General features: G+C 40.5%; 1 protein-coding gene across 4 annotated transcripts in view; it reads right to left on the bottom strand.

Moving 5' to 3' along the window:
• wwp2 (WW domain containing E3 ubiquitin protein ligase 2) overlaps nt 1-25785 on the bottom strand; it is a 61324-nt gene that overhangs the window by 22431 nt on the left and 13108 nt on the right. For all 4 annotated transcript variants that reach the window (XM_003439412.5, XM_005449303.4, XM_025909003.1 and 1 more), the window contains exons 6-10: nt 14868-14946; nt 12305-12462; nt 11308-11551; nt 9898-9987; nt 4040-4214 (exon numbers count right to left, since the gene is read on the bottom strand). In XM_003439412.5, the coding sequence (XP_003439460.1) occupies nt 4040-4214; nt 9898-9987; nt 11308-11551; nt 12305-12462; nt 14868-14946 (746 nt within the window). The remainder of the gene's footprint in view (nt 1-4039; nt 4215-9897; nt 9988-11307; nt 11552-12304; nt 12463-14867; nt 14947-25785) is intronic.

Raw genomic sequence — 25785 nt, 5'->3', positions numbered from 1 at the left:
TTTTGTTTGTTCAACTATTTTTACGTTACTTATACAATCTGACATCACTGGAAATGTTTACATACGGGCTAAGTTGGCCATTAGTCAGCCTCTGCTTAGTCTGCTCAAGGACCTGATTGAAAATATTCTTCATATCATGAAGTGCCGTCTGTTCTCAGACGAAGCCTCGTTAAAGACACTGATGGTGGTAACACAGACATACGCTTTCCTGGGAAATTCAAATGTCACAGAGACAAAGGTCAGGGAGAAAAAGTGAATTAAAGGTTCTTTAGAAAAAGAAAATTAGAAAAAAACCCACAAAAATTTGTGCACAAATTAAAAAGCCAAAACACTGATGAGCTAAGATGAAGAGGATGTCTGTGCTGAAGATAACAGGTGACGTAGACACCATCCAATCATCAGCAGACCACGAATCCACCTTTAAATTCACTAGTTTGAGTGAACAACATTTCCTCTTTCATATTTTTATTCTTGAACTTTCGCTGAGCAGATAATAATCTTAAATAATGATCATTTATTGTACACTGGAGCTTCATCTCATTTCTGTCCAATGCAAACTATTCTAGCTGCATTTCCTTTAACCCTTTCTTCTGATTGGCTGTCCTTAGCAATTAAAAAGTATGAAGGGCAGGTGGGTGGGGCTTCTGTCCCCATAGCTACAACTGATACAGATGACAAAATTATTACCCCCTCTATGAAAATTTGATTTCCCAAGTACTGTTTAACAGAGCAAGGGGTTTTTAACATAGCTTTTCCAAACACAGCTTTCATTACTTTACTTTATTTTACATAAAAATAAAATTATTCCACAAAATCAAAAAACTAAATTGATCAAATTAAACTAAGTTATTAGCCTCCCTGATGCTAAATAGTCAGATGTGTATCCTCTTTTGCTGGATAACAGCTTGAAGTCGTTTGTTGTAGTCTCACACACGCCCACTATTTTGTTTTTGGCAGGATGTGCTCGAGTGACAGCTCAAAGGTTTTTATACTGTGTGTAGACTACATGTCAAGTTTTAACTTGATTTTACAAGCTTTGAGCATTACAAAGTCAAAGCACCTCATTGGACAGCAGTGATTTGTGCTGTGGCTCAATAAAAATGTCTAACAATCCTGGTCATTTTTGATTTCTTCCAAAATAATTCTGTTGTTGTGTGCAAATTTAAATAATTTATGCTTTGTAAAGAAAAATAAGATGTTTAGAAATGGTATGTTAAAATCCACTGCTCTGTTAAAAAAAAATAATTAAAGAATTTGGTCCTCATCTGTATCAGGGATATCCTCTTTCTAAAGTCAGGGCTTTCAGACAAAGGGCTTACTTTCACATAGACTTCGGCCATGTTTAATACAGCCATCCACCATTGTAACAGGATTGAGGAGAATAAATCTGATAGCATTCAGTGTCAGTTTGAGATAACAAACATTGATATAGCTTTCATCTTATATGAGAATGTGAAAAAAAGGAAGATAAAAGGAAACACTGGTGATGTAACGAAAATAGGACTTTTTCCATTTGATACGGACACCGTGTCTAAGCATATCTGCTGATAGAGAACATCAATCCAATATCAGTGTTAAATGAATTAAATAAAAATTAAATTACACCTGAGACCAGGACCAAATAAACTCATCTCATTTCAGCTCAGTATTAGAGCCTTTACTACACACGCTGTTATTTATGTTATGTTCATGCTAATTTCTCCTCACCCTGCTCTCATTCCGAGTGCACACCTGACAACAACATTATGTTATGTTACTGGAAATACTATTAAAATCGTAAGAAGCCAACAGAGTAAGCATCGTCTTTGAGATGATCGGTCATGCCAGTTCACTTGACTGCCATTTCCGATTTAGTTGAAAACCTTTGCAAACATAGAAACAAAGAAAAACTGCTGACCCAGCAGATGGAAAGTATCTCCAACCTACCTACTGTTTGCTGTTGCTTCATCTATGCTATGTATAAAAGTCAAATGAGGAGATCGTGCCATTCTTTTTGGAGATTTCAGAGTGATCTGATCAACATAACACATCAGTGCATCCCTAACAATTGCAGCAGTCCAAAGTAATTAATGTGTGTAGACAAGAAGTCAGTAAAAATACATGCCACAGTGAAGACCAAAGCTAACTTTGACAGTGTTTTCCATTAAATGTTTTGCCTTCAAGTTCAAACTCAGATCATGTCAAACAGATACTGTCCATCGTGAAATCGACAGTGAGTGAAACACAAGTATAAAATGGGAGGGACTCACTGATGGATAAAAGAGCTGAAAGATGATGAGAGCATTTAAAAAATGACTGGAGCAAAAGCTGATAAAAAACAAGTGAAGGTTGTTTCAAAGACGACAAACACAACAAAGGAATCAGGCATCTGGAAGCATATAAAATAACCCGCCACAAGCAGACAGAGTAAAACAGAAAGACTGAGACGAACACACAGATTTCATAAAAACTGAAACACCAGCACGGGGAGTGCAGGGCGGGGTGTTTTTATAGAAGCCTATAAGAGTTTTAAGGCGGTTTTTTACTAATGGTCCATTGAGAAGGCTCTGTTGTTTTAGCCCCATAAGTTTTTACTGTCTGGCTGCAATCTGACCTTGGCTGCTTCACGGAGAAGATTGTGATTGTCAGAAGCACGGCCAAACATCAACTGACTGCGCTGGAAAAATACTATAAACAAGTCTCAAATATCATCTCTAACCCCCCGCAGACGACGCCTTCAGACTGCTCGACTTACTCAAACCATACAGACATTAGTCTCGTGGTGCCTGCGTGACAGTGATGTCCAAATCTAAACAAAGCAAACGTTTTGTGCCAAATTCAAGAATTTTGCCGTCTTTTCAGTCTAAATGAAGGACGGCTTTTCCAAAACATGGAATCTTCAGCCTCAAAAGTCTGGTGTTTTTAACCAACTTTATTTTCCTCTATTTCAAACCCGCCAGAATGGGGGAGGACAGCTGTGTCTAAATGACACAAAGAGACAGGTTTACTGAGACTAGGTGGCCATTACATTAATGTTCCTTATAGCTTTATTCAGACATGCCAAGACACAGTACCGCGTTCCCTCTCGTCTCAGCACTTGACCAATTTATAGCCACTTTTCAATTCATTTCAGTTTTATTTATATAATGCCAATTTACAACAGCAGTTGCCTCAAGGTGGTTTATACTGTAAAGTAAAGGCCCTACAATGAAACAGAGAAAACTCTAATAACCAAATGACCCCCTTGGATTTTGCACTGAGCAACAGTGGGAAGGAAAAACTCACTTTTAACAGGAAGAATCAGGCTCAGGGAGGGGCAAAACACACTGTGGAAGAAATCCAGAGATTTTTGCAACCTCACTAGTGTAGTGCATGTTCATGAAGAATATAACCCAGGGTATTTTTGGTTGCAACAAGTCACGTAATAAGAAATAATAAAGTTCCAGGTTTAAAAAGGAGATCTACACATGCCTGCAAAACCCTAAATACTGTGTAAATTTAGGGTTATGAGATCTGGGAATATGATACAGTCTGTGTGTGTGTAGCCCCTGTCCCACACACAGAGTGGAGCATGCTGCAGTCACTGCAGAAAAAAACTTTTAGCCAAAACATGAGTACCGCTCACCACTGCACTTCGTTTAAGTCCTAAATAGTTTAACCAGCAAGTTTAAAGGCGATCAGATGATCAGCTGTTGAGATAGATTTATGAGGAGTTGGATGCACAGACACACGTGTATGGTTTGACTCAAAGCACTGACCAACAATGCCAGAAAAATAACCCAGAATATGTAAGTAGATGCTTGGGGTTATCTGGAAATGCTGTCACCACATAGGTTTATGCATCAGAGAGACAACAAGAGTCTGTTGTAAACATTTAAGGCTTTAACCACCAAGGTTATTTGTTTGCAACTTGCAACACTGTAGCTTAAATGGATAAATGCTACAAGTGGGCTTATTTTCCAACTGTTCCAACATTTCAAAAACATTCAAAAACATCTTTGGCTGGGCTTCTTCAAGGCCAGTGTACTGCATGCTGGAAACCACTAAAACCCTGTGGTACCTGGTAGAGGAAGCGCTGGCTGAACTGGTGCATGGCGCCCTGCAGCTGGCTGCGCTGGCTCTGCCACTGCTGGTAGTTTCGCACAGACTCGGCTGTGGGCCTCTGCCACGTGGTGGTTCTGGTGTTGTGGTCCACATAGTAGAACCTGCCCCGCTGGTCAACCCGTTTCTCCCAGCTGCAAGGGGGACACAGAAAGGGTTAGTCAGGGCAGCGACGGGCGCTGTGGCTTTCAACAAGATTTTATTAATCGCTTCAAGAGTGGGTGGTTGCATCGAAAAGCTGCTGATAGCAATGGTACTTATTTATGGAGACAAGGAAAGACAAACAGACAAGAAAAGGAAGGAAAACAGTGAGGAGGCAGACAGAGAGTAGGATTCAGGAAAGGAAAAGAGGGAATAGGCATGTTTCTTATAGAAAACTGTTTAATGCTTCCTTTATAAGGATGTTTGCATTATTCCACAGTCTTCATCTTGCTTTGGATTAGTGCTCAAGTAAATCACCTAAAAATCAGCTGTAAGAGACAGAGACTGAAGCTAGCTGAATTTTGTTTTACTACGTTATCACTTTAGCTTAGCCTGAAATATCAAGTAGTTTATTCTCCTTAAGCCAACGCCTGGCATTACGCATGATGAGTAAAACCAATGGAATATGTCAGGTTTCTGACTGACACTAACCATATCCTTCATGTGAGTGCTCAGTTGTTTATGTACGTGCTATTCTTCCCCTGAGACAGGAGGTCTGGACTTGGACTGAGATAGTGACAGTCTACTTAAAGACAAACACACAAAGAATAGACCCACAGAGGACAAACACATGAACAAAGCCCCCTCCCCAACACACATGAACCAGCTCCCCAGGCTCACCAGGACCGACTGCTGCTCTGCTGCTATTCTTGTATCTCTGACTTAAGTTCAACAGAATTTGGTAAAGAGAAAACAGCATCGACTTCCGAAGGCTAAAAACACTCACTGCAGATACAGACCAGCTTAAAAAAATCCAAATGCACACAGACAGCCTCAGATAGAAAATAAATAGTCATGCACAGCAGTATCACACCTCCACTGTCATTAAAATGCTACATTTTTTCTTTTTACCTTTCATATGTTTGGAGAACAGCACCACTGCTACTTAACGACTGATTGAAATCAGCATAATACAAGCAGTGTAGCTGGCTCACACAGAATCAGTATGACTGGAGCCGCTGCCTTTCAGTTTGCCTAAAGTCCAGAACCACTCGCTCCAAAACTGAGTCTCTAAACAGACTCAGTTTTGTTGCACTGAAACATATATGCAAACTCACATTCAGGCTGCAGGAGGAGAACTGCATGGAAGATTTAGTTTACCAACCTAGGCTAAGAGTTTGCTTGCTGCGTCATGTTTTATTGGATGCCTGCATATTTATATAACACAAAATGTTAATAATTTTCATCTGTTGGATGTTTTAAGCCTTTAGTGCCCAGCAGAACAAGCTCACAGTGAAATGGAAGAAAATAAAAGATATGCAAGAGAAGATCCTGGACTTGGTTGCACCTTAGGAGAAAGACACACATTATGCATTTCTCATCAAGGACAAACAATCTTCCTGAAAAATAACATGTATAGTTAGATCAAGGTAAGTGGACATAATTAGTTTTAATGCTGGTCCACAATAATAATTTCCCATCTACTTGTTAAATTGTTAATGATGGGGGGAAAAGTACAGTTCAAATCCCTTTTTAAGTCAGGATAAAGGAAGTGTCTTCTAATAACAAAATAGCAGCCCTATCTTCAAAAGTTAGTAACTAAAAAACGGTAACAATTACAATGAAAGTAAGCGATCCAATAGGGTGTTTAATTGGATAAATTACTATTACATGTATGATATCTAATAACACTCCCAACACCACTGAGCTCTCTGAGAACTTTATATGATATTTTATATGATACTGATGGGTGATGCAGTGCATGAATGCAAACACAGACAAACCAGGAGGATCATGTGACAGCCACGGCAGAGAAGTCTCTTTCTCAAGGACACTTCAGTAACACAGATGACTGCAAACACAGCGAGTTATTTGGTGGAGGGACAGTCTGTCTGACCACGATGCCTCTGAGCTTTCTTTAAAATGCACAAGAAAACTCTGCTCCCTCTCTGATATTAGCGCTGGCTTGTTATTTACTGGAGCCGAGGAAAATCCCAGAGCCCACAGAGGCCCGTCTGAGTCTCTCCTCAGTTGGGCTATCTGTCTCTGACGCTCTGTACCAGTTATGGTACCATGTCATTAACTATCGACTCCGTGTATTTCTTGGAATTTGTAGACTACAGTCCCATCACCATGTTCAGATCATACAGTACAGTGTTGAGCTTCTTTTGAACAGTTCAATCATTATTTATAACCGTGTCAATCAGAAGCAACACTTATTAGCTCCGTCTCCTGTCTGTGCTCAAGTTACTTAAACTGCTGAATTATTGGTGGGAAAAAGAGGTAATAATGAAAAAAACAACATTCATTGAACAATATGAGCATTCAGTGTTGATTCCATTTTGGGTTACGCTCTAAGTAGAAAGAGTTAGTTGCATCTTCAAGCAGCTGAGATGATTTCTTCTGTAGGGTGGACTCAGCCTCAGAGTTAGTGTGAGGAGTGCAGACAGCCAGGAGCCGCTCCTCCTTATATCAAAAGGCCAAAGCTAAGGTGGTTCAGGCATTGGGCTGGGACTTGGATGCCACCTTGACACATCGTTTTGGAAGTTTTTTGGGGGGGTATGACCAACTGGGAGGAGACCCTGAAGTAGTTAAGAGAGACCTTATTTCTCCCATATTAGATTCTCTTTATTGGCTCCCTGTTAAATCCAGAACCAAACTGAAAATCCTTTTCCTCACATTTAAGGCGATGACTAATCAGGCTGCGTCATATCTCGAAGACCTTATAGTACCGTATCAATCAATTAGAGCACTTCGCTCTCAGACTGCAGGCTTACTTGTGATTTTTAGGATATTAAAAAACAGAATGGGAGGCAGAGCCTTCAGCTTTCAGGCCCCTCTTCTGGGGAACCAGCTTCCAGTTTAGATCTGGAAGACAGACACAGTCTCTACTTTTAAGATTAGGCTTAAACCTTTACATTTTGATAAAGTATATAGTTAGGGATGGATCAGGTGACCCCTGAATCCTCCCTTAGTTATGCCGCAATACGCCTAAGCTACTGGGGGCTTCCCATGATGCACTGTGATTCTTTTTCACTCACAATGTGTTTATATACCTCTTTTTATTGAATCATTAGTTATTATTAATCTCTGGCTCTCTTCCACAGCGTGGCTTCGTTCCATCTTCCTCACCTCACCCCAAAACGGTCACGACAGATGGCCGCCCCTCCCTGCTGGAGGTTTCTTCCTATTAAAAGGGAGTTTTTCCTTCCCATTGTCACCAAGTGCTTGCTTATAGGGGGATGTAGCACCTTCAGATGACTGTTGTTGTGATTTGGTACTTTATAAATAAAATTTAATTCAAAAGAAGTAAACTGAACAGAATTAAAATGCAGGAATTTATACCTTTAGGTGTATCGTTAAACAACAACCAGTGGATAGACAAAAAAAAACAGGACAGAAAAGGTAATCTGACATGGGTTTCCCGTGGAGGACAGAATGAGATTAAAGCTTCAGGCCGGGCTCGGTCATGATAGCTTCAATCTGAACTCTGGTTTGTTTAGCATCAAAGAAAAAATACTGTTGCTCAGTAACACAGCCACAGATCTGATTACTGCTTAAGGCTTTGTTAAGTTTTTCAGACTGACTTTTTAAGTGGAAATCACGGCTACACTTTGGTCTGGCATGCTGTACTTCTTCTTAACTCTAACCATTTTAGTCAAGATGTAATCATTTGATGTTTTGAAATGCTATACTGGATATAAACAAAAGCTTTTCAGTTTAGTCTGTTTGGTCTAAAGAAATTTTTTAAAAACCACCAACAAGAACAGCTTAATCTAAATACAGAATCGGTTTTACTGCAAGAGGTCCTACACGTTGCACGGAAAGGAAAAAAAAAAAAGAGTACAACATAATGCAGCTTCAAAACTGGAGCGGTTGAGCTTGTGACGTGTTACTGCTCACAAACCCTGCAGATGATATGATAAAGAACAATGTGAGAAGCTCTCCTCAGTCTGGCTTTGGATTGCTTTCATTCTTTAAAAAACACTATTGCCCAACTACCCCAACCCCACCCCCTTCATCCTCTAAACAGCTCCTGGTGTGTACATCTGGAGCGTTAGCGCAGTATTAGCTTGCTAATTGATCCTCTGAAGGGCCACGGCAGCCATCCGCCAGCACAGTGGTGGATGGAAGTACATGTGGCACGAAGAAAGGACTTTTGTTCTCTGGGCCCCCACGCTCTCATTCCTTGTATGGAAAATCTGAGATGGAGGTGGAGGTTTAGTGGGGGCAACCTTTTCCTAAAAACAGCCTCTCTTTCTCTCTGTCACCCAGTCAAACGCTCTGAAAATCAATCAATACTCACTCCAAGTAAAAATGTCGTAAATGGGCTGAACTCTGGCAGAACATGGTACTCCAGAAGAGGGAGAAACGGTGTTCTCGTTCAATGGCTCAGCACACAAACACTACGATCAAGCTGCAGAGTTAGGCACAGTTACAGTGCAATGTGTGCATTTATGCCAGAGAACATATAACGTGCTCTTAATAAAACAAGAAGCTTTGATCGGGCAGAAACCAAGACTGGGAGGGAACTTTATATGTTCAGCTTTAATTTTAAAGTCACAGTCCACCCAGAACTGAAATTCTTGTGGCAAGTTCACTTCAATGGAATTGCTGCAATCAGAGCTCACAGGGGTCAGACGCCCCTCCCACCAACTCAGAGGCTGTTTTGGCTCGTTTCAACAGAAGGCTGTCAACTTTAGCAGCCAGTCAGCTGATGTGCTTCACAGGGGCCTCAGAACAATAAAGCGTCTCTCATTTCCTTCTGTCCCACAACACCTCTGCTTGCTTTTCCATCGTCGCCACTGCTGACTCACACACTCCACTGCTGTTTAGTCATAATGAACTCCATTCTCTTTTGGCCAGTTTTGCTGTAAGTTTTACTTTTTTCTTTGATAAAACATTCTTTTTTTGTAATTTTGATTTTGATGTTTCAGGAAACTCTGGGAGACAGAGGTGTAATGCTATGCTGCAAAAAACACAGATGTAGTATTAAAGTAGCATTAGCCTAAATCATTGTGGCACAGGGCGCTTCAACCAAGTCCAGCTTGAACTTAATGCAAACTGTCTAAAGAGCTTGGCACAGATGTATGTCCTCAACTGTTCGGTGCAGGGGAATGAGATCAAACTGCACCTTTAATGTCTACCTATGCTGACGTGCGAGCCTCCTGGAACAGAAACAGTACGGCATGATTTCAACCTGGAACAGAACTCCGCTTGTTTATCTTCGGTTGGATTTTTTTTTGTCTTCATGCTGAACTCCGCTGTTTTTCCTTTTCCTGAACAAGCCAACTTTTTACACAATCAGCTCTCAACCTACGCAAAGTGTCATTACCACTGGGCAAGGACGGCATACAAGTGGGCCTCTGTATCTTCTGTAATTAACATAATCCTCCTCTCTATGTAGCCAAATAGACACAAATGTTAGACCATTAATCTGGCATAAATGGTTATTTAAGGACAGATCCTGCTTTTCCCCATTTACGTTACAATGTCAGATGGTGAGGCCTTTTAAGGTGGCCGCAGATATCAGAAGAAACGGTTCATTTCAGACAGGTGACTGAATGCCCTTTAGTTTACAGAGAGGAATGTTAACACATGCATTAGCCTAACTTTACGTAACCAGTAACCAGTGCGCTGATGGAGAAAACACATTTAAAAGTGCAACGGGCGTACCCCGGTGGCAGTGGTCTCTCCCACGTTGTGGTTTTGGTGTTGTGGTCAACGTAATACACTCTGCCATGAGGCAACACCCTCTGCTCCCAGCTGCACAAAGAGAGATGAGACAAGCACGCACAAATATTCATTTACTATCACAGTGAATATGTTCCAGCAACAAGATATCCAAGATTTTCTTAGACTGCCAAATACATATTAGTTTGTTTTTTTTGTTTTTTTTTAAGTAGTCAGGGAATGAGCGTCCCTTAATGTAATAAACCTCTAAATGTATCTTGCTCACCTGCAGCCATCCACACAGCTTTTTGGGGGGACTGACTCAACAAGTGTTGCTGAAGTTTTATCCTCTATAAAAAAATCATTCACGGCTACCTCTGTAAACACATGACTCACGCTGGAAACACCATTTTAGTCTAACAGTAAAATATTCTTTTCTGACATATTGGTGGCATTCATCTCATTCTGAGCTTATTCATCTGATAACTATTAATGAATCCCCACTTTTGGCTGAAATTGCAAATATACACACACTACGCCGATTCTTATTAGACTATTGGAAGATTTGACTGGGTTCAGAGCTTCAGAGGCAAATATGGTGCTGGTAATAAAACTGAAAAAGGTGAAGTAAGCTACAAGAAGCAAAAAAATATATATATAGAGGCAGACTTCATTTTATTACAGGATTACAATGAAAAGGAAATTAAATGTTTTAGTATGGGAGGACTCAACTTTCTCACAATTAAATACTTATGACGCATTCACAGTTTACACGAAAGATCTGGGCCTACTCCGGCATCCATACAAAGTTTATCTATATACAATAACAGATTATTAATCACTGCTTACTTTTAATATTTAATGTGCTATAGCATCACAGTCACACAGAAAAAAAAAATATTTGGGGGTGAGGACTCCCCCCCCAAAAAAATATTCTGGGAAGTTTCTAAGCCCAAAACTAATAATAACCATATTTCTTGTGCCTCATTTCTCATCTAAGCATTGTAATTTCTCTCGAGATAAAGCCCACAGTAGCAGTTAGATTGCTTTGCATTTCGCACGCTAAAATTATGTCAGATTTTCTCCTCTGAAAACTGACCTACCCTGGTTTTGACACTGGTCTGACCCAGTTTCATTCAGTTATTTATTTCACATCAGTTATAAAAATGTATTTATTAAACATTTATTTACTATTCATCCCTTTATTTCTCTGCTAATCGATCACCTGGGAGGCTATGCACTGTAAGTTACTGTAATAGCATTTTTACACATAGATACAGCAGTTTGTGTTTAAGATTTTCTTAAACAATAAATATTTCTCTGGGTGTTTCTGTGGCAGTCTTTCGTATAGTTTATAGTTTGCTGCTCAAACTAAAGGCTGACTAGGAGATGCTGTGACGCACTGGCTCTTACCCTGCTGGGAGTGAGTCTGTGGTGGGCTCTGTGGTGCTGTTGCTGGCCTGCTCTGTGCTGGAGGTTGTGTTGGAGCTGGGCTCCACTGAGGCAGCTGGACCCAGGGCTTCCTGCTGACCAGGAGAGGGGCTACTGCTGCTGCTGCTGGCAGCTGGAGACCTGCCTGAAGGAGAAGAAGGAGGAGGCGTGTGTCGGGAAACGCCACGATTGTTCTCCAGTCCATTAGACGTCAGCTCAACCTTATCTGAGAGAAGACACGGGCAGCAAGAAGCATAAGAAAAGCTGGCAAGATGATGTGATGCATTCTTACAGTCAATTAAGAAATTACGGTTTAAGAGTGAGTGGACTGATGGTTGCATGAGAGCTGATTTGGGACCAAGAAAGACAAACAAACAATTTCTGTTGATTGGTTTGTTACAAGTAGCTGGAGCATCTGCTGGATATTACTCATCTACTCTCTTTTCCCACATTTTCTTTCTCTCCACCGGTGCTGTCAAATAAAAGCATAAAATGCTTTTTATCCACTCCCATATTTAGGAGTGGATAAAAACTTTTTGGGTATGTACAGATTATTTTCACTATAGCTCATCTCCTCATAATTTTTTTTAATCAAATGTATTATCTAGAAAAAGCTAGAAGTTGTGAAGAATTCCCATTGTCTCCTTTATGTTTCTACTTTTTTGACCTAAAGTCCAAAATTTCTATTATTTGTGACAAAGAAAAGCTTAAAATCCATTAACAAAGCAGGAAACTGTAATTTAACATTTTCCACATGATACATATATATATATAAAAGCTGCTGATTACATTTCTGTGAATAAACAGATGAAATATTATTTTAGCCACATCTACCATTCGCTGTAGCGTGGCGTAATGTGGTTATTTTCTTGGATGCTGCCTTTTAAAAGCTTCCTCAGCAGTGTAACCACATAAACGTAAAAACCCTGTGTTCTTAAACTGTGCGTGACACCGTGGCGAGGTGAGCAGACTTTGATACCTGCGCTGTTTCCGGGGCTGCCGTGACTCTTAGAGGACCGCCGGCGAGCGCCGGGTCCAGGGATCTGCTCCTCACTCAGATCCCCATTTGTCAGAGAGGTCCCGCTGGAGCCCCCCGGGGACTCACCCTGCGAACCCCCCACTGAGTGCCTGTTGCTCCTGAAAACAGAGAAAGAAAAGGGGAGAAAGAAAAGAAGAAGAAGAGATCAACATCTGCACTTACTTTCTTTAAGGAATTTTATTCACCTCGTCCTTTTCTATCCTTTGTTTTGGCGACTCACGGTTCAACCAAACATGCAGAGGTGTCAGCTGCTTTTCCTCTCTGAACACTATCATATTTTCCCCAACGCTAAATATAACTTTGCTTTTCTGACGAGAAAAAGAAAAGCACGATGGCTTGCCCCCCCAGGACTGAGGAATGCTGGGGCCGAGCTTGGACGGCGATCTCTAGATGATCGGATTCTCGGTTCAGTTGTTTACGCAGCTCAACGAGGAGAAGAACTAACAGTGCAGTGTGCACGTCTGCATGTTTTTATGACTATGTTCATGCAATGAGAACACTTGAGAACAGCATAAGAAGCCTCTCCTCTTGTCTGTTGGTGGCATCTCTTCATATGCAGTATAGAGATGTTGACTGCTTCGCCATGACAGCAGCGGTTTGGGCTCTTGGCTGAACTGTGCTTAATGCCCCCCTACAGTGTTTAGAGGGAAATACCATCTGACCCCATGCACTCCCGCAGCAAAGCTTGGAAATAAATGCAGCCTGCTCCACTATTTATTATCTCACTACCATTCTAGCCAGTGAGAGCTGCGTCTGAAACCACACTTTGGGGGGGGATAACATGCTGGCACTCTGCATAAGTGCTTCAGTCGACCGTGCTGGCAATGGCTTCCTCCACTCGACCCTTTTCTTCTCTTTTCTGCATTTATTTTGATTACAATTATGCCTGGGGTTTATGACTTTCATAAACAGTTTTTTAGAAACGGGTTAGGCAAGTTTAGCATTGTATTATTATTATTGTTCTTACTGTACCACAACGGCTGCAGACTTTCTAAAGCAGTGGGATTAAAGAAGCCTTTTTTTTTTTTTAAATTTGAAGGCTGAAAAGCATTTTTGGTTTGTTGGGCTATAAAGAATCACAAAGCCTTTTAAAAATCTGACTTGTGGAAATAAACATTAAGACAGAATAATGCTGAAATGATGGCTTTTATAAATACACTCTATTATTCTGGTGTTCAGCTATTCAACAGGAGATAATCTTGCCTTGTATTTGATGTTTTGGTTGCCTGATATACCAGAAAAGTGAATCTCTTTGGAGTTTTATTGCCTGTTAGAAAAATAGACCTGATTCTTAGTTTTTATTTAATTTTTTTTAGACATAAGCTACAACTTTACCTTATCTAATGCACTATATCCCACAGGGGATGCCAGTGAAGTCTACAGTATTCCCCATATAACTCATAAAGAAGCTCTAATAAAAGCTGGCTACAGTGTATGTGCCTCTTTTTGTATATCTTGTTATATTTCATGTTATAATTCAGAAATTTTATGAGCCTAAATGTCACTGTTCTGACAGTCATGGAGTTATGACAATTAAGAAATCGCAGACTTTTGGGCCATCTGTCCTGCTGTGTTACCCCTAGCTCTTCAGGAGCTGGACAGCAAAACTGACACTATCCCATGAGGTGCCCTAATTAAATAATAAAATAAAATATCAAATTTCCCCTAGATGACAGCAAGCTGTGCAGATCCAGGAACCCAAAGTCTGTTTTATGCAGATGCCAGATGGTGGGAATTATTACACCATGACGCAAACGCAAAACTTTGGGAAGGGGATAAATGATCCCCCTTCTTGTGTGGAGAAAACCACAACTAACCATCACATATGTTGGTAGAAAAAGATTCAGAGTCTTGAACTGAGATATTTCCCAGAATCCCCCAACAGCACTCATGGTGGCAGAACTGCAACTTAAACGTTGTTGGCGTTTTTTGGTAACTATGGAGAATAAAGACGATTTGGAAATTGGGGGGCAATTCAAGACTGCTCATAACTGATGGACTTTGTTAGACATTATTTAAAATTTTGGACTGTGTAATCTGTTGGGAGGATGCTAACATTATGCCAATCAAGCTGAGGTGGCACATCCAAAACATCCTTTGTGAAAATAACTTCAAACGAGCTGGATCTGAAGCAGATGCATCGAAAATGTGCCTGATGAAGTAAAGGAGGTGAGTCACATGCTAGTGAGGCCAACTGCATGCTGTGCGCTTACAACACAATCAAAAGAAGAGCTGAAGACCTCTCAGAAGGCAAAAAAGGATGTTTTGCAAAACATCCTTTGTATTGCACTTTAGGCTTTGAAATCCACAGGCTCAGAGGTTTCCATGCTTTTCCCAACCTACAGTGACTCTTGGAATGGCGTACTCAACATGTGTAATGGTACAGTGAGTTGGATGTTAACCATAGTTTTACTCCATTCTTAAAATATTGTTGAAGCATTGAGAGACTGTACTCAAATTCCAAACAGTCACAGTGTGTGTGTCTTTGTGTGCGTTTTCTGACCTGGCCTGTGATCCCGCTGTACTGGGAGTCTCCTCGCTCTGTGTCCTCCTCAGGTTGGGTCTATCTGACTGAAGTATCTCTGCAACAAGGACCGATTACATCATTAGTGGACAGACATACTTACACACTGACACGTCCATATCACGCTCCTACCAGCACACTAACAGTTCAGCAGTGAATCCTTGACTAGATAAAAACTAGTCGAGTCTCCTTTTGCTTGTGAGAAAAACAGTGACAGTTCGAGCTGTTTCTCTCACCTGCAATAGACAGCCCTGTTACTATAGCAACCCAATGCAGTCCAATAAAGAAATAAAAGAGGAGGATGTAGAGTTAGGTTTGGTTTTATCCACCAAACAGTCATAGGGCCAAACAAGTGCAAGTGCAAGGTTCCTGAAACTGAAAACGAGGATGTGTGAAGTAGTGTACTTTTTAATTCACGCAATATTTCTGCAAGGTACAACGGAAGGTTTAACCTCAGACACCACTGTTAATCTGTAGGAAATGTCACACTTGGTTTCAGGGGAAACAAAAAATTTCCGAAATGTGTAAAATGTCCATCTGCATCTAAAGGACAAAGGTCACTCTTTCCAGGATGTCAATGTTCACATTTTGGACAGAGAGGACAGATGGTTTGAAAGAGGAGTGAAAGAAGCCATCTATGTCCACTGTGAGCGACCATCTTTGAACAGAGCCGGTGACTTACGACATCAACTGTCTGCCATCTATAATCCAGTTTTGAGATCCCTTCCCAGATGCCTTAGCGCCCACTCACATACTGGGCCATTTGACCTCAGTAAATCACATGATAGGGTGGGACTAGGTTTCACTATGAGCTCACCTGAAATCCTGGCTGATCGTGACCCACACCCATTTTAAAACCTTGGCTAATGTGATTAGGTTAGTATCAATAGGGGGTCCATGACCCTCTTGGGGACACACCCATAGGGCTTAAAATCTTGGACTCTCTACCAATTCTTCTTAGAACTGAAGAAGCTTCTCGGATGAGAGGTGAAACGTCTTCAAGGAAACTTAAAGAAGTCCAGACGCTTTTCTTTCCAAGCTCCTTAGTCTATGATGACCTGGATGACTGACAACCTTCACAGACATAAAATGTCAAATATACAGTTAGAAATGTTATATTTTCCACAATAAATACACTATAGTGAGAACTGAACTCACATCTGTCAATTTGGACCAAGTGGCAATCCTCAGGGCCGGGCCCAAATGAAGCAAACACATACTATAATCATCAAACCTGCAGTTCCTCCAATGGCCACTGGAGACTGGCTCTAAATTTGAGACGATCCCTATGGACTCACATGGGAAAATGTCAACTTTCAGCAAGTAAATAAAGAGGTTTACAACCTGGTACTAAAACATTTTTTGTCTTCTTTATAACGGCTGTACAGGGATTAGCATCTATGACTGACAGTTGTGCTAACAGGCAGCAAATCACTCAACTGACCCTCCGAATGGTTCAGATGTTTGATCTGGACAAAAAAAAAAAAAAAAAAAAAAAAGATATGTCTGATACTTTGTGCATTTCTCTTGTACTTTGGATGAAGTTATCTCAATAATCATAAAACTATACAAATACATACACAATTGATGTGCTGCACAAATAAACTTCAGCTGCTTGTAAACTATATGTAACTAGCGACTGATTCCACGTAGTAAGACCATAAACTCATCAGGATGTGTTCACTTACACCACACAGACTTTGAGTCGCCCCCTACTGGCCATTATCAAGAATGCAAGATCAAGGAGCTTCACATTAGCTTCGCTTTACAGACTCTAAAAATACATCTTTCAAATACAATCCATGTTTCCTATCACTTCTGTTACCATTGCTGACAGCAGGACAAAAAAGTTCAGACTATTAAAATTAACTTCTTAAAATTGCACCTTGAAGCAAGTATTAACAATCGTGGCTAAAAAAACTCGAAGCAAACTCACTAAGCAATAAGTTCAGCTTCCTTAACATCATCATTATCAGTCCCAGTGTCTTTATCGTCTTTCTATGAAATTTGTGGTGGTTACTTGTCCCCGCAACCCAGAGCTGTACAGTAAATGAGAAAGTGCTCATACTGAGGCTTAAGTCTGCTTTGTGTGTAAAAATAAAATAATAATGAGATCCATATAGACCTGACACATGTGGCGGTGGAAGCACAGTTGGCGGTTTAATAGAGACCATTCATCCTTGTATGTACCGTGTAGTCTGTGCTGGTTTGTGTGCGCAGTGGTATGCGGTCTTGGCGGTGTGAGGGAATGTGTGACTATCAGTCCCAACTGTGACTGAAAGCCTGTAACGCGCTTCTCATTAACACTCACTTTCTCCTTTACACACCACCTTCCTTTGTGCCGTGGGCACGAAAGCCTCAAACGGCATCCATGTTTAGACATTTACATATCCCCCTATCTAAGGTAAAGAAAACAGGTAATGTCTCACTGACTCTCACACACACACACACACACACACACACACACACACACACACACATACATACACACACACACACACACACAGAGCACTGTTTTAGAGCTATGAAAGAGCTTCTTGTCAGCAGACCTGGTGGACATACAGAAAAATAAACAGTGGTCTTGAGGAGAAACCATTGTGTCATAGCCCTCTCACTGAGTTCATCACCCCCCCCTCCCTCCCCTCCCTCGTAATGGTCCAATTACTGCTCTGGTGTGTGTCTGTCTGAGGTGGTATGCCTTCTCAACATCTAAACTTCAGTGAAAACAACAGAGGGCACACATTTCAGTCACGCAGCTGCTATGGAGAGACTGGAAGCTTTGGCTTACTTGTTTAACCTCAGTGTCCACTCAGATTAGCTGCTGTGAAAGAGAACACCTTTGATTTAAGACTGCAATAAAAGAGGTCGAGCAGGCCAAGCCCAGAGGTGTTCACTGATGTTAACAACAATACAAAATGAACACATTCACACAACTTGCAGCCAGGGCGACAAATGAACTGATTATGACAACACTTAGATGAGGGTCTACACCAGAGGTGTCAAACATAAGGTTCGGGGCCAAGAATCAGCCCAGCAAAGACTCCAATTTCGCCCACTGGACAGCTTTAAAAATATGAAGAAGTGGACCTTAAACACAGTTAAACCTTTAACTTTATTTGTGGTCTTTTACAGCTTTTCCTATTGATAGAGATGCCGACCCCAATATCCTCATTTGCCACACATACTACTCCAAGGCAATTAAATAATAGATAAACAATAAAATTACAGAAAAGCTGCAGTTTTTCCACAATTTACTACATTATATAATTATATATTTAATTATATAATTAAAGGACAATTTTAGCAAAAGACTACAGGGACCTTTTCTATAATTTTACACATTTACCATGTAGTTTCATGCTTCAAGGCCCAATTATCAAAGTTTAATGTCCCTGGTCTTCGTGAAGCACCAGGGAGACTGTCATCAACTGGTCATTTGTTATTTGCAATGATGATCCTAACAGGTCTTCATTGCATAAAATTTCATTGCAAATGAAGCTTATTTTATCCTGTATCGTGATATTAGGATTCATAAGTAACTACACTAATAAATGTTTGGGAAATCTGTCTTGTGTCCATGAGCAAAATATTGGCTTTTTAAAACCATGAAATATCGGTACTGGTATCGGACTTAAAATTCCTACACTGCCTAGCTCCACATAACAAGGAATCACATGTTGCTTTTGCACCATTTTCTCACAGAACAGACCACTGTGCTTTTCAGACCCATTCTCGTTTGGTTAATGGGTGGCATCTGGATAGACTAGATATGACACAATGAGTTCTGCTAGTCACCTCGGCGATTTTTCATCTGATCATAAATTCAAGGTCTCTTTCTGGACCTTGAATTTGTCTCACAGCTTAAGTATCTGACGTTTATAATAGAAGTTCTCGCCGCCTTTGCATTTAGACATTTATAGTGATGTATTTGTGTAAATGACCCTTCATCATCGAAACCTTCCATATGACTCATTGTGACTTCCAAAATGCGCAGTTTGTGTTTAACTAAGCATTTAGGAAATTACTTTATTTTTTCCCAGTCTGTTTATTCAGTGTTAGCCACCCCACACTTTAATATCAGTCCCTATATAAAGAGATCATTGGGCAGCAACTGGGATTTTCACATCACATAGTTGCCCTCGATTTGCAGACTGTAACGTCTCATCCACGGACATTTTCTTGTGGATACATGCTATACCACAATATATACATCTTCCAGTGACACTTTCGGCTGAATTTCTGTCTCACGCTCTTAATGAGTTCCACAACTCTGGCACATTTAGCCAGTTAATTAACACAGTCTAGCGTGATGTCTCAGTGTTGACCAGTGTTAGTCAGTGTGTCGGATAATCTGAGGGTGTCTGTGCTGCGGTTTACATGTGGCTCCTGCTTCTGTGGGATAGGAAGCTGCGAGTATGTAGAGTGTGTATGTACGAATCTGACAGTTACAAAGTTTGCCAAAAGTTGAAATATAAGGGTTTGTTTATGAAGCCCACCACATGCGTGTGTGTGTGTGCGTCAGAAAAGCTGCCAGGGGAAGTGAGCAAACCCCCAAACTAACAGAGCTGCGTTCAGACTGAGAACACAGAGCCCCTTGACACCACCAGAAGTAACACACTCCCACCTTTATGCACTTTGTATATTCAAGCAGCTCACATACGGCTGAGCACACACACTCTGCAGAATGTAAAACACATGTGCGCTCACACACAAGTGCAAAAAACCCAAAACAAAACAACAAAACCCCCACACATCTGCATCGACACTCATAAGAACATACAAAACACACACAAAGTCAAGTGCCTCAGCTTGAAACCCTGGATCTGGAGGGCACACTTCAGACCTTTCCTCCCCCTGAAACACACACACACACTTGCATTCAACTTTGTCATCGCTGCCCCTGCAAGCTTGAAGAGGAAACCCCCCCACCTCTCGCTACCATGCACACTGCTCCAGGATCACAGAAGGCGATTGTACTACTGAGCTGCAAGCAATGAGACTCAATTACGCAATTCTCTGCAACAAATTAGACAAAAGCGCTCCTGATGTCAGTGATTATGTGTGTGGAGAGGCTGCAGATAACAGAAAACTGGGGGGAGGAGGGCTCTTTTCGTTGTATGTCAACCTTTGACCTGCACGCACGCTCAAATTACAGATGCACGCTTGTTTAACTGCACTATGAGGGCCTCATTTTCACTGCATTCATTCCTTTATATCCAGAAAATGGTCTTACTTTAAAGAATTTTTCCATATTTTTCTATAAACGCGCTCATTCGTTTTCAGGCCAAGACTTTGGTGAGATGATCAAAGTCAAAGAAGCAGCAGGCAAGCTTGACTATGTATCACGACTACTCCATCTTTACTAAATTATGCGTAAAAATGAGATGTTCCCACTAACCTCTCTGCAGCCAGCTCTTGCTACTGGATGGAAGGATTATCCACAAAGTCAAAGTACTCTGTTAAAGATCTGGACTTATTTTGTATTTTGGGCTGTGAAATTACACAATAATTCTCATCTTTCAGGAACCATTTGAACTCTCTCTGCAGGTCTGAATGGTTAAGGAGTTACAGTCATGTGAAGCAAGCATGGTAAAATCTAGGCTGAGCTGATTCTTGTGCCTGTGTTCAGCCAACAGTACCTTGTGAAGGTTTTGTGCTGCCGTGACAAACCATGTATCCCTGTAAAGCCCGTCTTTTCTTCTTTCGGAAACAATCTGAATTTTGTCTGTAGCACAAACGGGAACGGACCTACGCTTGTAAAATGGGCTCGCCACCAGGCCGATAGTTTAAAAAGGCGTTATGGGATAGTTTGGAGACTCCTTGTTCTTTATGCACAAAGTGTTTTCAATCGACAACGGGTCTGCAATGCAAGCAGAGCAGTTTAAATGGTTTTATAACAGAGTTATGCTGTTGGAAAATGTGCCGAATATGTTTAAGTGTGACTTTGCAGAAATAAGCAAGACCTTCTTTTAGCTTTAGATAGCAGCTCCATAACTTACATATACACGTGTAGCATCAAAAGTGCCAACAAGCTATAATAAACTTTGCAGTGTAACTTCAGCTCCCTTTGAAGGCTTAAACCCCACATGGGGAAAAGAGTTGGGTGTCAGATGAAGTTTGAGATTCAGTCCTAACTCTGGTAAATTCCATATCACTCTGCGCTCCCTATTACAATTTAAAGTATTTCATAGGGCCCACTTATCTAAACCCAAATTAGCTAAGATTTATCCTGGCTTAGACCCTCGCTGTAATAGGTTTGGGTCTGATGATGCCAATCTTACCCACATGTTTTGGACCTGTCCTGCCTTGGCAATTTTTTGGTAAGGTGGAAGGCTGCTGCCCCGCCCACCCATGTTCAGTGACTTGCTGATCTCATGTCGTGTCTTAGTCTTGAAGTCTTTGCAAGGAAAGGTCAGCATTAATCGGCTCTCCCGAGTTGTGGTGTTCTGTTAACTTTCTTTACCTGTCTACATAAGGGGCTCTGCTCTGTCTTCAATGCAGCCAGTTTTTGTGTTTCCCTTTTTTTGTAAACGGTATGTATATCTCAATAAAAATATTTTGAGTAAAAAAAGGTACCAACAAGCAATGAGGTCTGATAATGATTTTCAGTTTCCAGAGGCCTGAGCAGTGATTTTCACTTCCACGCGAGGACACCAAAGATGACAGCCATTCAGGATTCTCTGCATCTCTTTGATTTTTTAGTTTCATTTTTTGTTGATTTTGTTACAACACATATCGCAGCATCTATTTTTCTGTGCTGAAAAAAACCACACCGTTTGCATTTTGAGCGAATCAATGCTGGGAGAGCCTCCAGCCCAGAGGCAGTTACAAAACAAAAAAAGGATGGATGAATTGTTTCATTGCTGTTTTTGTACCATTTTCAATTAAACTCCGGGTTTATAGAATTTGCAGATGATTGCATTTTGCTTTGATCCACATTTTACACAGAGCCCCAACCTTTTTGAAAACTGGGTTGATCTGTTGATGTTGGAAAAAACACTATCCAGAATAAATAATACACCAGAAATGTATTTTAATTATCTTTTAAAAGTCAGAAAATTACAGATAAGTCCACAAAATATTAGCGGACAATGTTTTCCCTTTTTCGTGAACTATTACAGGCATTGTGTCCACACTAATTTAGTGGAATTATTCATCTGGTGCTAACTATGATGAAGTCCTGGCAGGCAAATATGGAAAGAGTTGCCGCAGAAACAGCAATGACTTTGGCGACTGTGTCCTTACAACTTAAAAGCGCTGTGCATGATTCTTATGCGCATTTACATCCAAATAATTATCTTGCCTTCCTCTTAAGTGAGGACTTACAAAAAAACAAGCCCCATTTACAGGATTTGTTTTTCCATCTTGTCCCTCTCAGGGAGATATATGTTACAACAGCATGCACACACTCGCACACCTCCTCTTAACCTCTCTTCACATCTGAACAGTCACAAAGAGACACATTTACGCAGCCCATGCTGTGGCAGGCCTCAGGCCTCACTGCTGGCTCTGTGTTCATTCAGCAGGATACACTGCGGGCTCTGTGTGGCGCTCTATGAATCCTTGTGTGTGTGTGTGTTGCACAGAGAGGAGAGGAGATGGATGCATGGAACCTGGCTATGGCTTTAAGAGCAGATTAAGAACACTGTATTTGTTTAAAAAAAATAGACCCAGTCTTTGCTTCCAAACCATAAAGGAAGGCAAAATGTTAGTGTAGTGCTTGGGAGCGGAAAATTCTGTTGACTGAGAGTTAATAAGTGTGTGAAGTGTTTGAAATCCTTCCTGGCAAGCTATGGAATCATTTTATATTGGTTTGGGAATAGCAATACATGAACGTGAAGATAAAATATCAGTTGAGGCCACAGTTACACAGTGTCATATATTCTTTTAATATCTTGATTTAAGTGTAACGGTATTCTTGTTTTGTTATTCTTGGCCGGACAGACAGACTACTGGGACACTATTTAAACATCACCTAAACGCTCTACTAAAAACAACAACCGGCTTTGGTGAAATGAATAAATATGCTCTAGTCTAACTTTACAGTAACTGTCATCAGGTATGACACAATACACCTGATGCTAGCCACTACATAACAAATACTTTATCCAAATTCTTTAAAACTGTTATCTTTATACAGTTAAAGCAGATAAAAGCAATACAGAGAATTTTTTTCTGCCGATCCAGCGCTTTCTAAAACTCAAAGTGCTCTCAGTGAAAAATAACAGTTTCTAATGAGAAGAAGCCTGAGTCACCGAGAATGTGACGGCAGAAGGCGGAAAGAGCGTGCAGATGTTTTTGGCAGAAGCGAGCTGGTACAAGGGCAATAAAAGGAAATTTGTTGAGACTAACAAGAGCGTAGCCGCTGCTGCCGCTGCTTTTTCAGACACTTTCAATTGTCAGATATACGGCCTGGAGGCCAGGCCCTCTGCTTGCCTTTGGAAAGTGCGAAAATGGCAGAGGAGGTGCTCAAGTTTTAGACTTTTCACTGTGTTTTGCACCAGGAAGCGTTGTGTTCCAAGACATTAAGACAGCAGCTGTCAAAATCCGGTCCAGAGGTGTGATACAACATCACTTTAACAGCCTTCATGACATTACCCATGGCCTGCTGTGCCACTGGAAAGATGTTAAAACATGTCAAAGCCACGGAGGTGTGTCAGTGCTTCTCTGACTTACAACAGTAGCTCTTTTTTTAAGTGGAAAATGGACTTTGCACACCTCCAGCTGTTCATCATGTGTGTTGTGAGGTTGAATACTGAAATGCTATGGTGTTTACACTGCAAAAACTCAAAATCTTACCAAGTATATTTATCTAATTTCTAGTCAGAATATTTCATCACACTTAAAATAAGACACAATCAGCTACAGAGTAACATTTCAGTGCGATATAGGAACTTGTTTTTAGTGCTTGGATCTGGAGAATTTTCACTTCTTCCATTGGCAGATCTTATTTTAAGCAAAAATATGTTGTATAAGTGATTTATTAAATTCTATTTTCTAAATATTTAGAAATATCTGAAGCAGGACGATACTCTCAGAAAACATCAGAGATCACAGGTAAAATGCTTACCTTACACTGACAGTCACATCACTGCATGGCAAGGAGGCAGGAGGAAGGCGAAACTACTTGTCAAGCTAATGGAAACTTCATTTGATTTAAATGTTCATGAAATTACCATCAAATCAGTGGAAGAGACTTAAGGTCGTTATAAAAATCTGAACTTTTCTCCATAATTTACACCAAAGCTCAATATGAGCACTTCTGACAATGCACTTTACATTTAAAGACAAAAGAACACGAGCAAACATGTGTGTTGCCTGTTAGATAAAATAAGTTTAACACTTCTGGTCAACACATTAACAGGTTATCAAAATGATCCTGGTGCTATGATAGACATTACTTGGAGTTACAGCTTGAATGACTCTGGTGATTACACTATAAACATTATAATCAATATAAACATTTAAACAAACATTATGGCATTTCAGACATGACAAACACAAGCGGTTAAATACTGTACATGGAAATAACAGGACATGGAAAAGTACAGTGCTATTACTGCTAACATTAATATTAAAACTGCAGAAATGTGAAGAGGGAGCAAACACCTTCACTCTCGCTACAAAACATACATCCATTTAATGCACGCTGGTATTTCCTAATGAAATAAGTGAAAAATGTCACAGTATATGATGTTCAAAACATCAGGAACAACTATTGATTATTGATTACTCGCACCTAATGGATGGAGTCTGCTGGTTAAAGTCTACAATACTTAAACAATTCCGATAAAAAAAGCAACAATAATTAAAAAACAATTCAATAATTTAAAGCAATTCAGTTATTGAAGCATTTGTTTTCAGGTTATTCTCAATATTCAGCATTCATGCTTCAAACCTGCAGTAAAGGTTTACTTGGTTTTTTGTGTAAAAGTGTTGCTACATAGCAGAACACTGCACCGCCATCACGCCACAGTCTGCTGAATCTTAAAGTTTCAAGTTGAATCTTTTTGCAGTTAAACAGATAAACTAAGAGAACTGTTTCTAGGATTAAAAGGGCAAATCAAATGCAAAGTTGCATCAGTCTACCAAACCTTAAGGTTCACCTTCACTATTCCTGCCATTTTTAATTGCACTATGAAAAGAGGTTATGGCTCCCTGGAAATGTACATTATTGCCTTAAGGCCTTCTCCTGCGTGGGAACCAACAAATATTTTAATTTCCAAAGGTTTAGGCAGCTGCGTAGAAAACTCAGTGACTGTGGGTTGCTGGGACAAGGTTTTGGGAAACAGAGTATTTATGAAGCTTTGAAATTTGAATCACCTCCCCTTTGAAAAAGACAATATGCAACAAGATAAAAATAATTAGAGTTAAATTAACTGAGGTTAAAGGTGCTTTCTGGACACTTAAATTTTTAAAGAGAGAGAGAGACAGAGAGAGAGACAGAGAGAGGGAGAGAGAAAATAATCTTGCTTAAATGCTGAAAACAATGTCAGCTTTTACTTGGCTGTCTTTAGTAAGACTGAACACAGTAAAATGTTAAGGCATGCTACTGTACAGCCACAGCATAGAGCAGGAGACAAAGTAGGCCAGCAAAACGTGGAAGGCTTTCAGCCCCACTGTTCTTAATAAACAGTGTTTAAAGTACTTTTAATATAGTAAGACTGTTAAGCATCTGCCTAACGCTTCATCTGATTCCTGTCGATACCCACGTCTGTAAAGTTATCCAGATGTGGGTATCTTTACACTGATTTGTTGATTCTCAGCAGACCCTCTAAAAACTAATAAAAATTCAAGAGAACAATCAACATTAGATTAAAACAGCATTTGGCTGTCACCAGCATCACCACATAAGAAATGTGCTTATGTGGTGTGACACAAGCTCTCGTGTCACCAT

The sequence above is a fragment of the Oreochromis niloticus genome, linkage group LG7 (assembly GCF_001858045.2).
Source record: "Oreochromis niloticus isolate F11D_XX linkage group LG7, O_niloticus_UMD_NMBU, whole genome shotgun sequence".
Lineage (NCBI taxonomy): Eukaryota > Metazoa > Chordata > Actinopteri > Cichliformes > Cichlidae > Oreochromis > Oreochromis niloticus.
The sequence above is the reverse complement of the archived record's forward strand: the minus strand, read 5'-3'. Positions and strand labels throughout refer to the sequence as shown.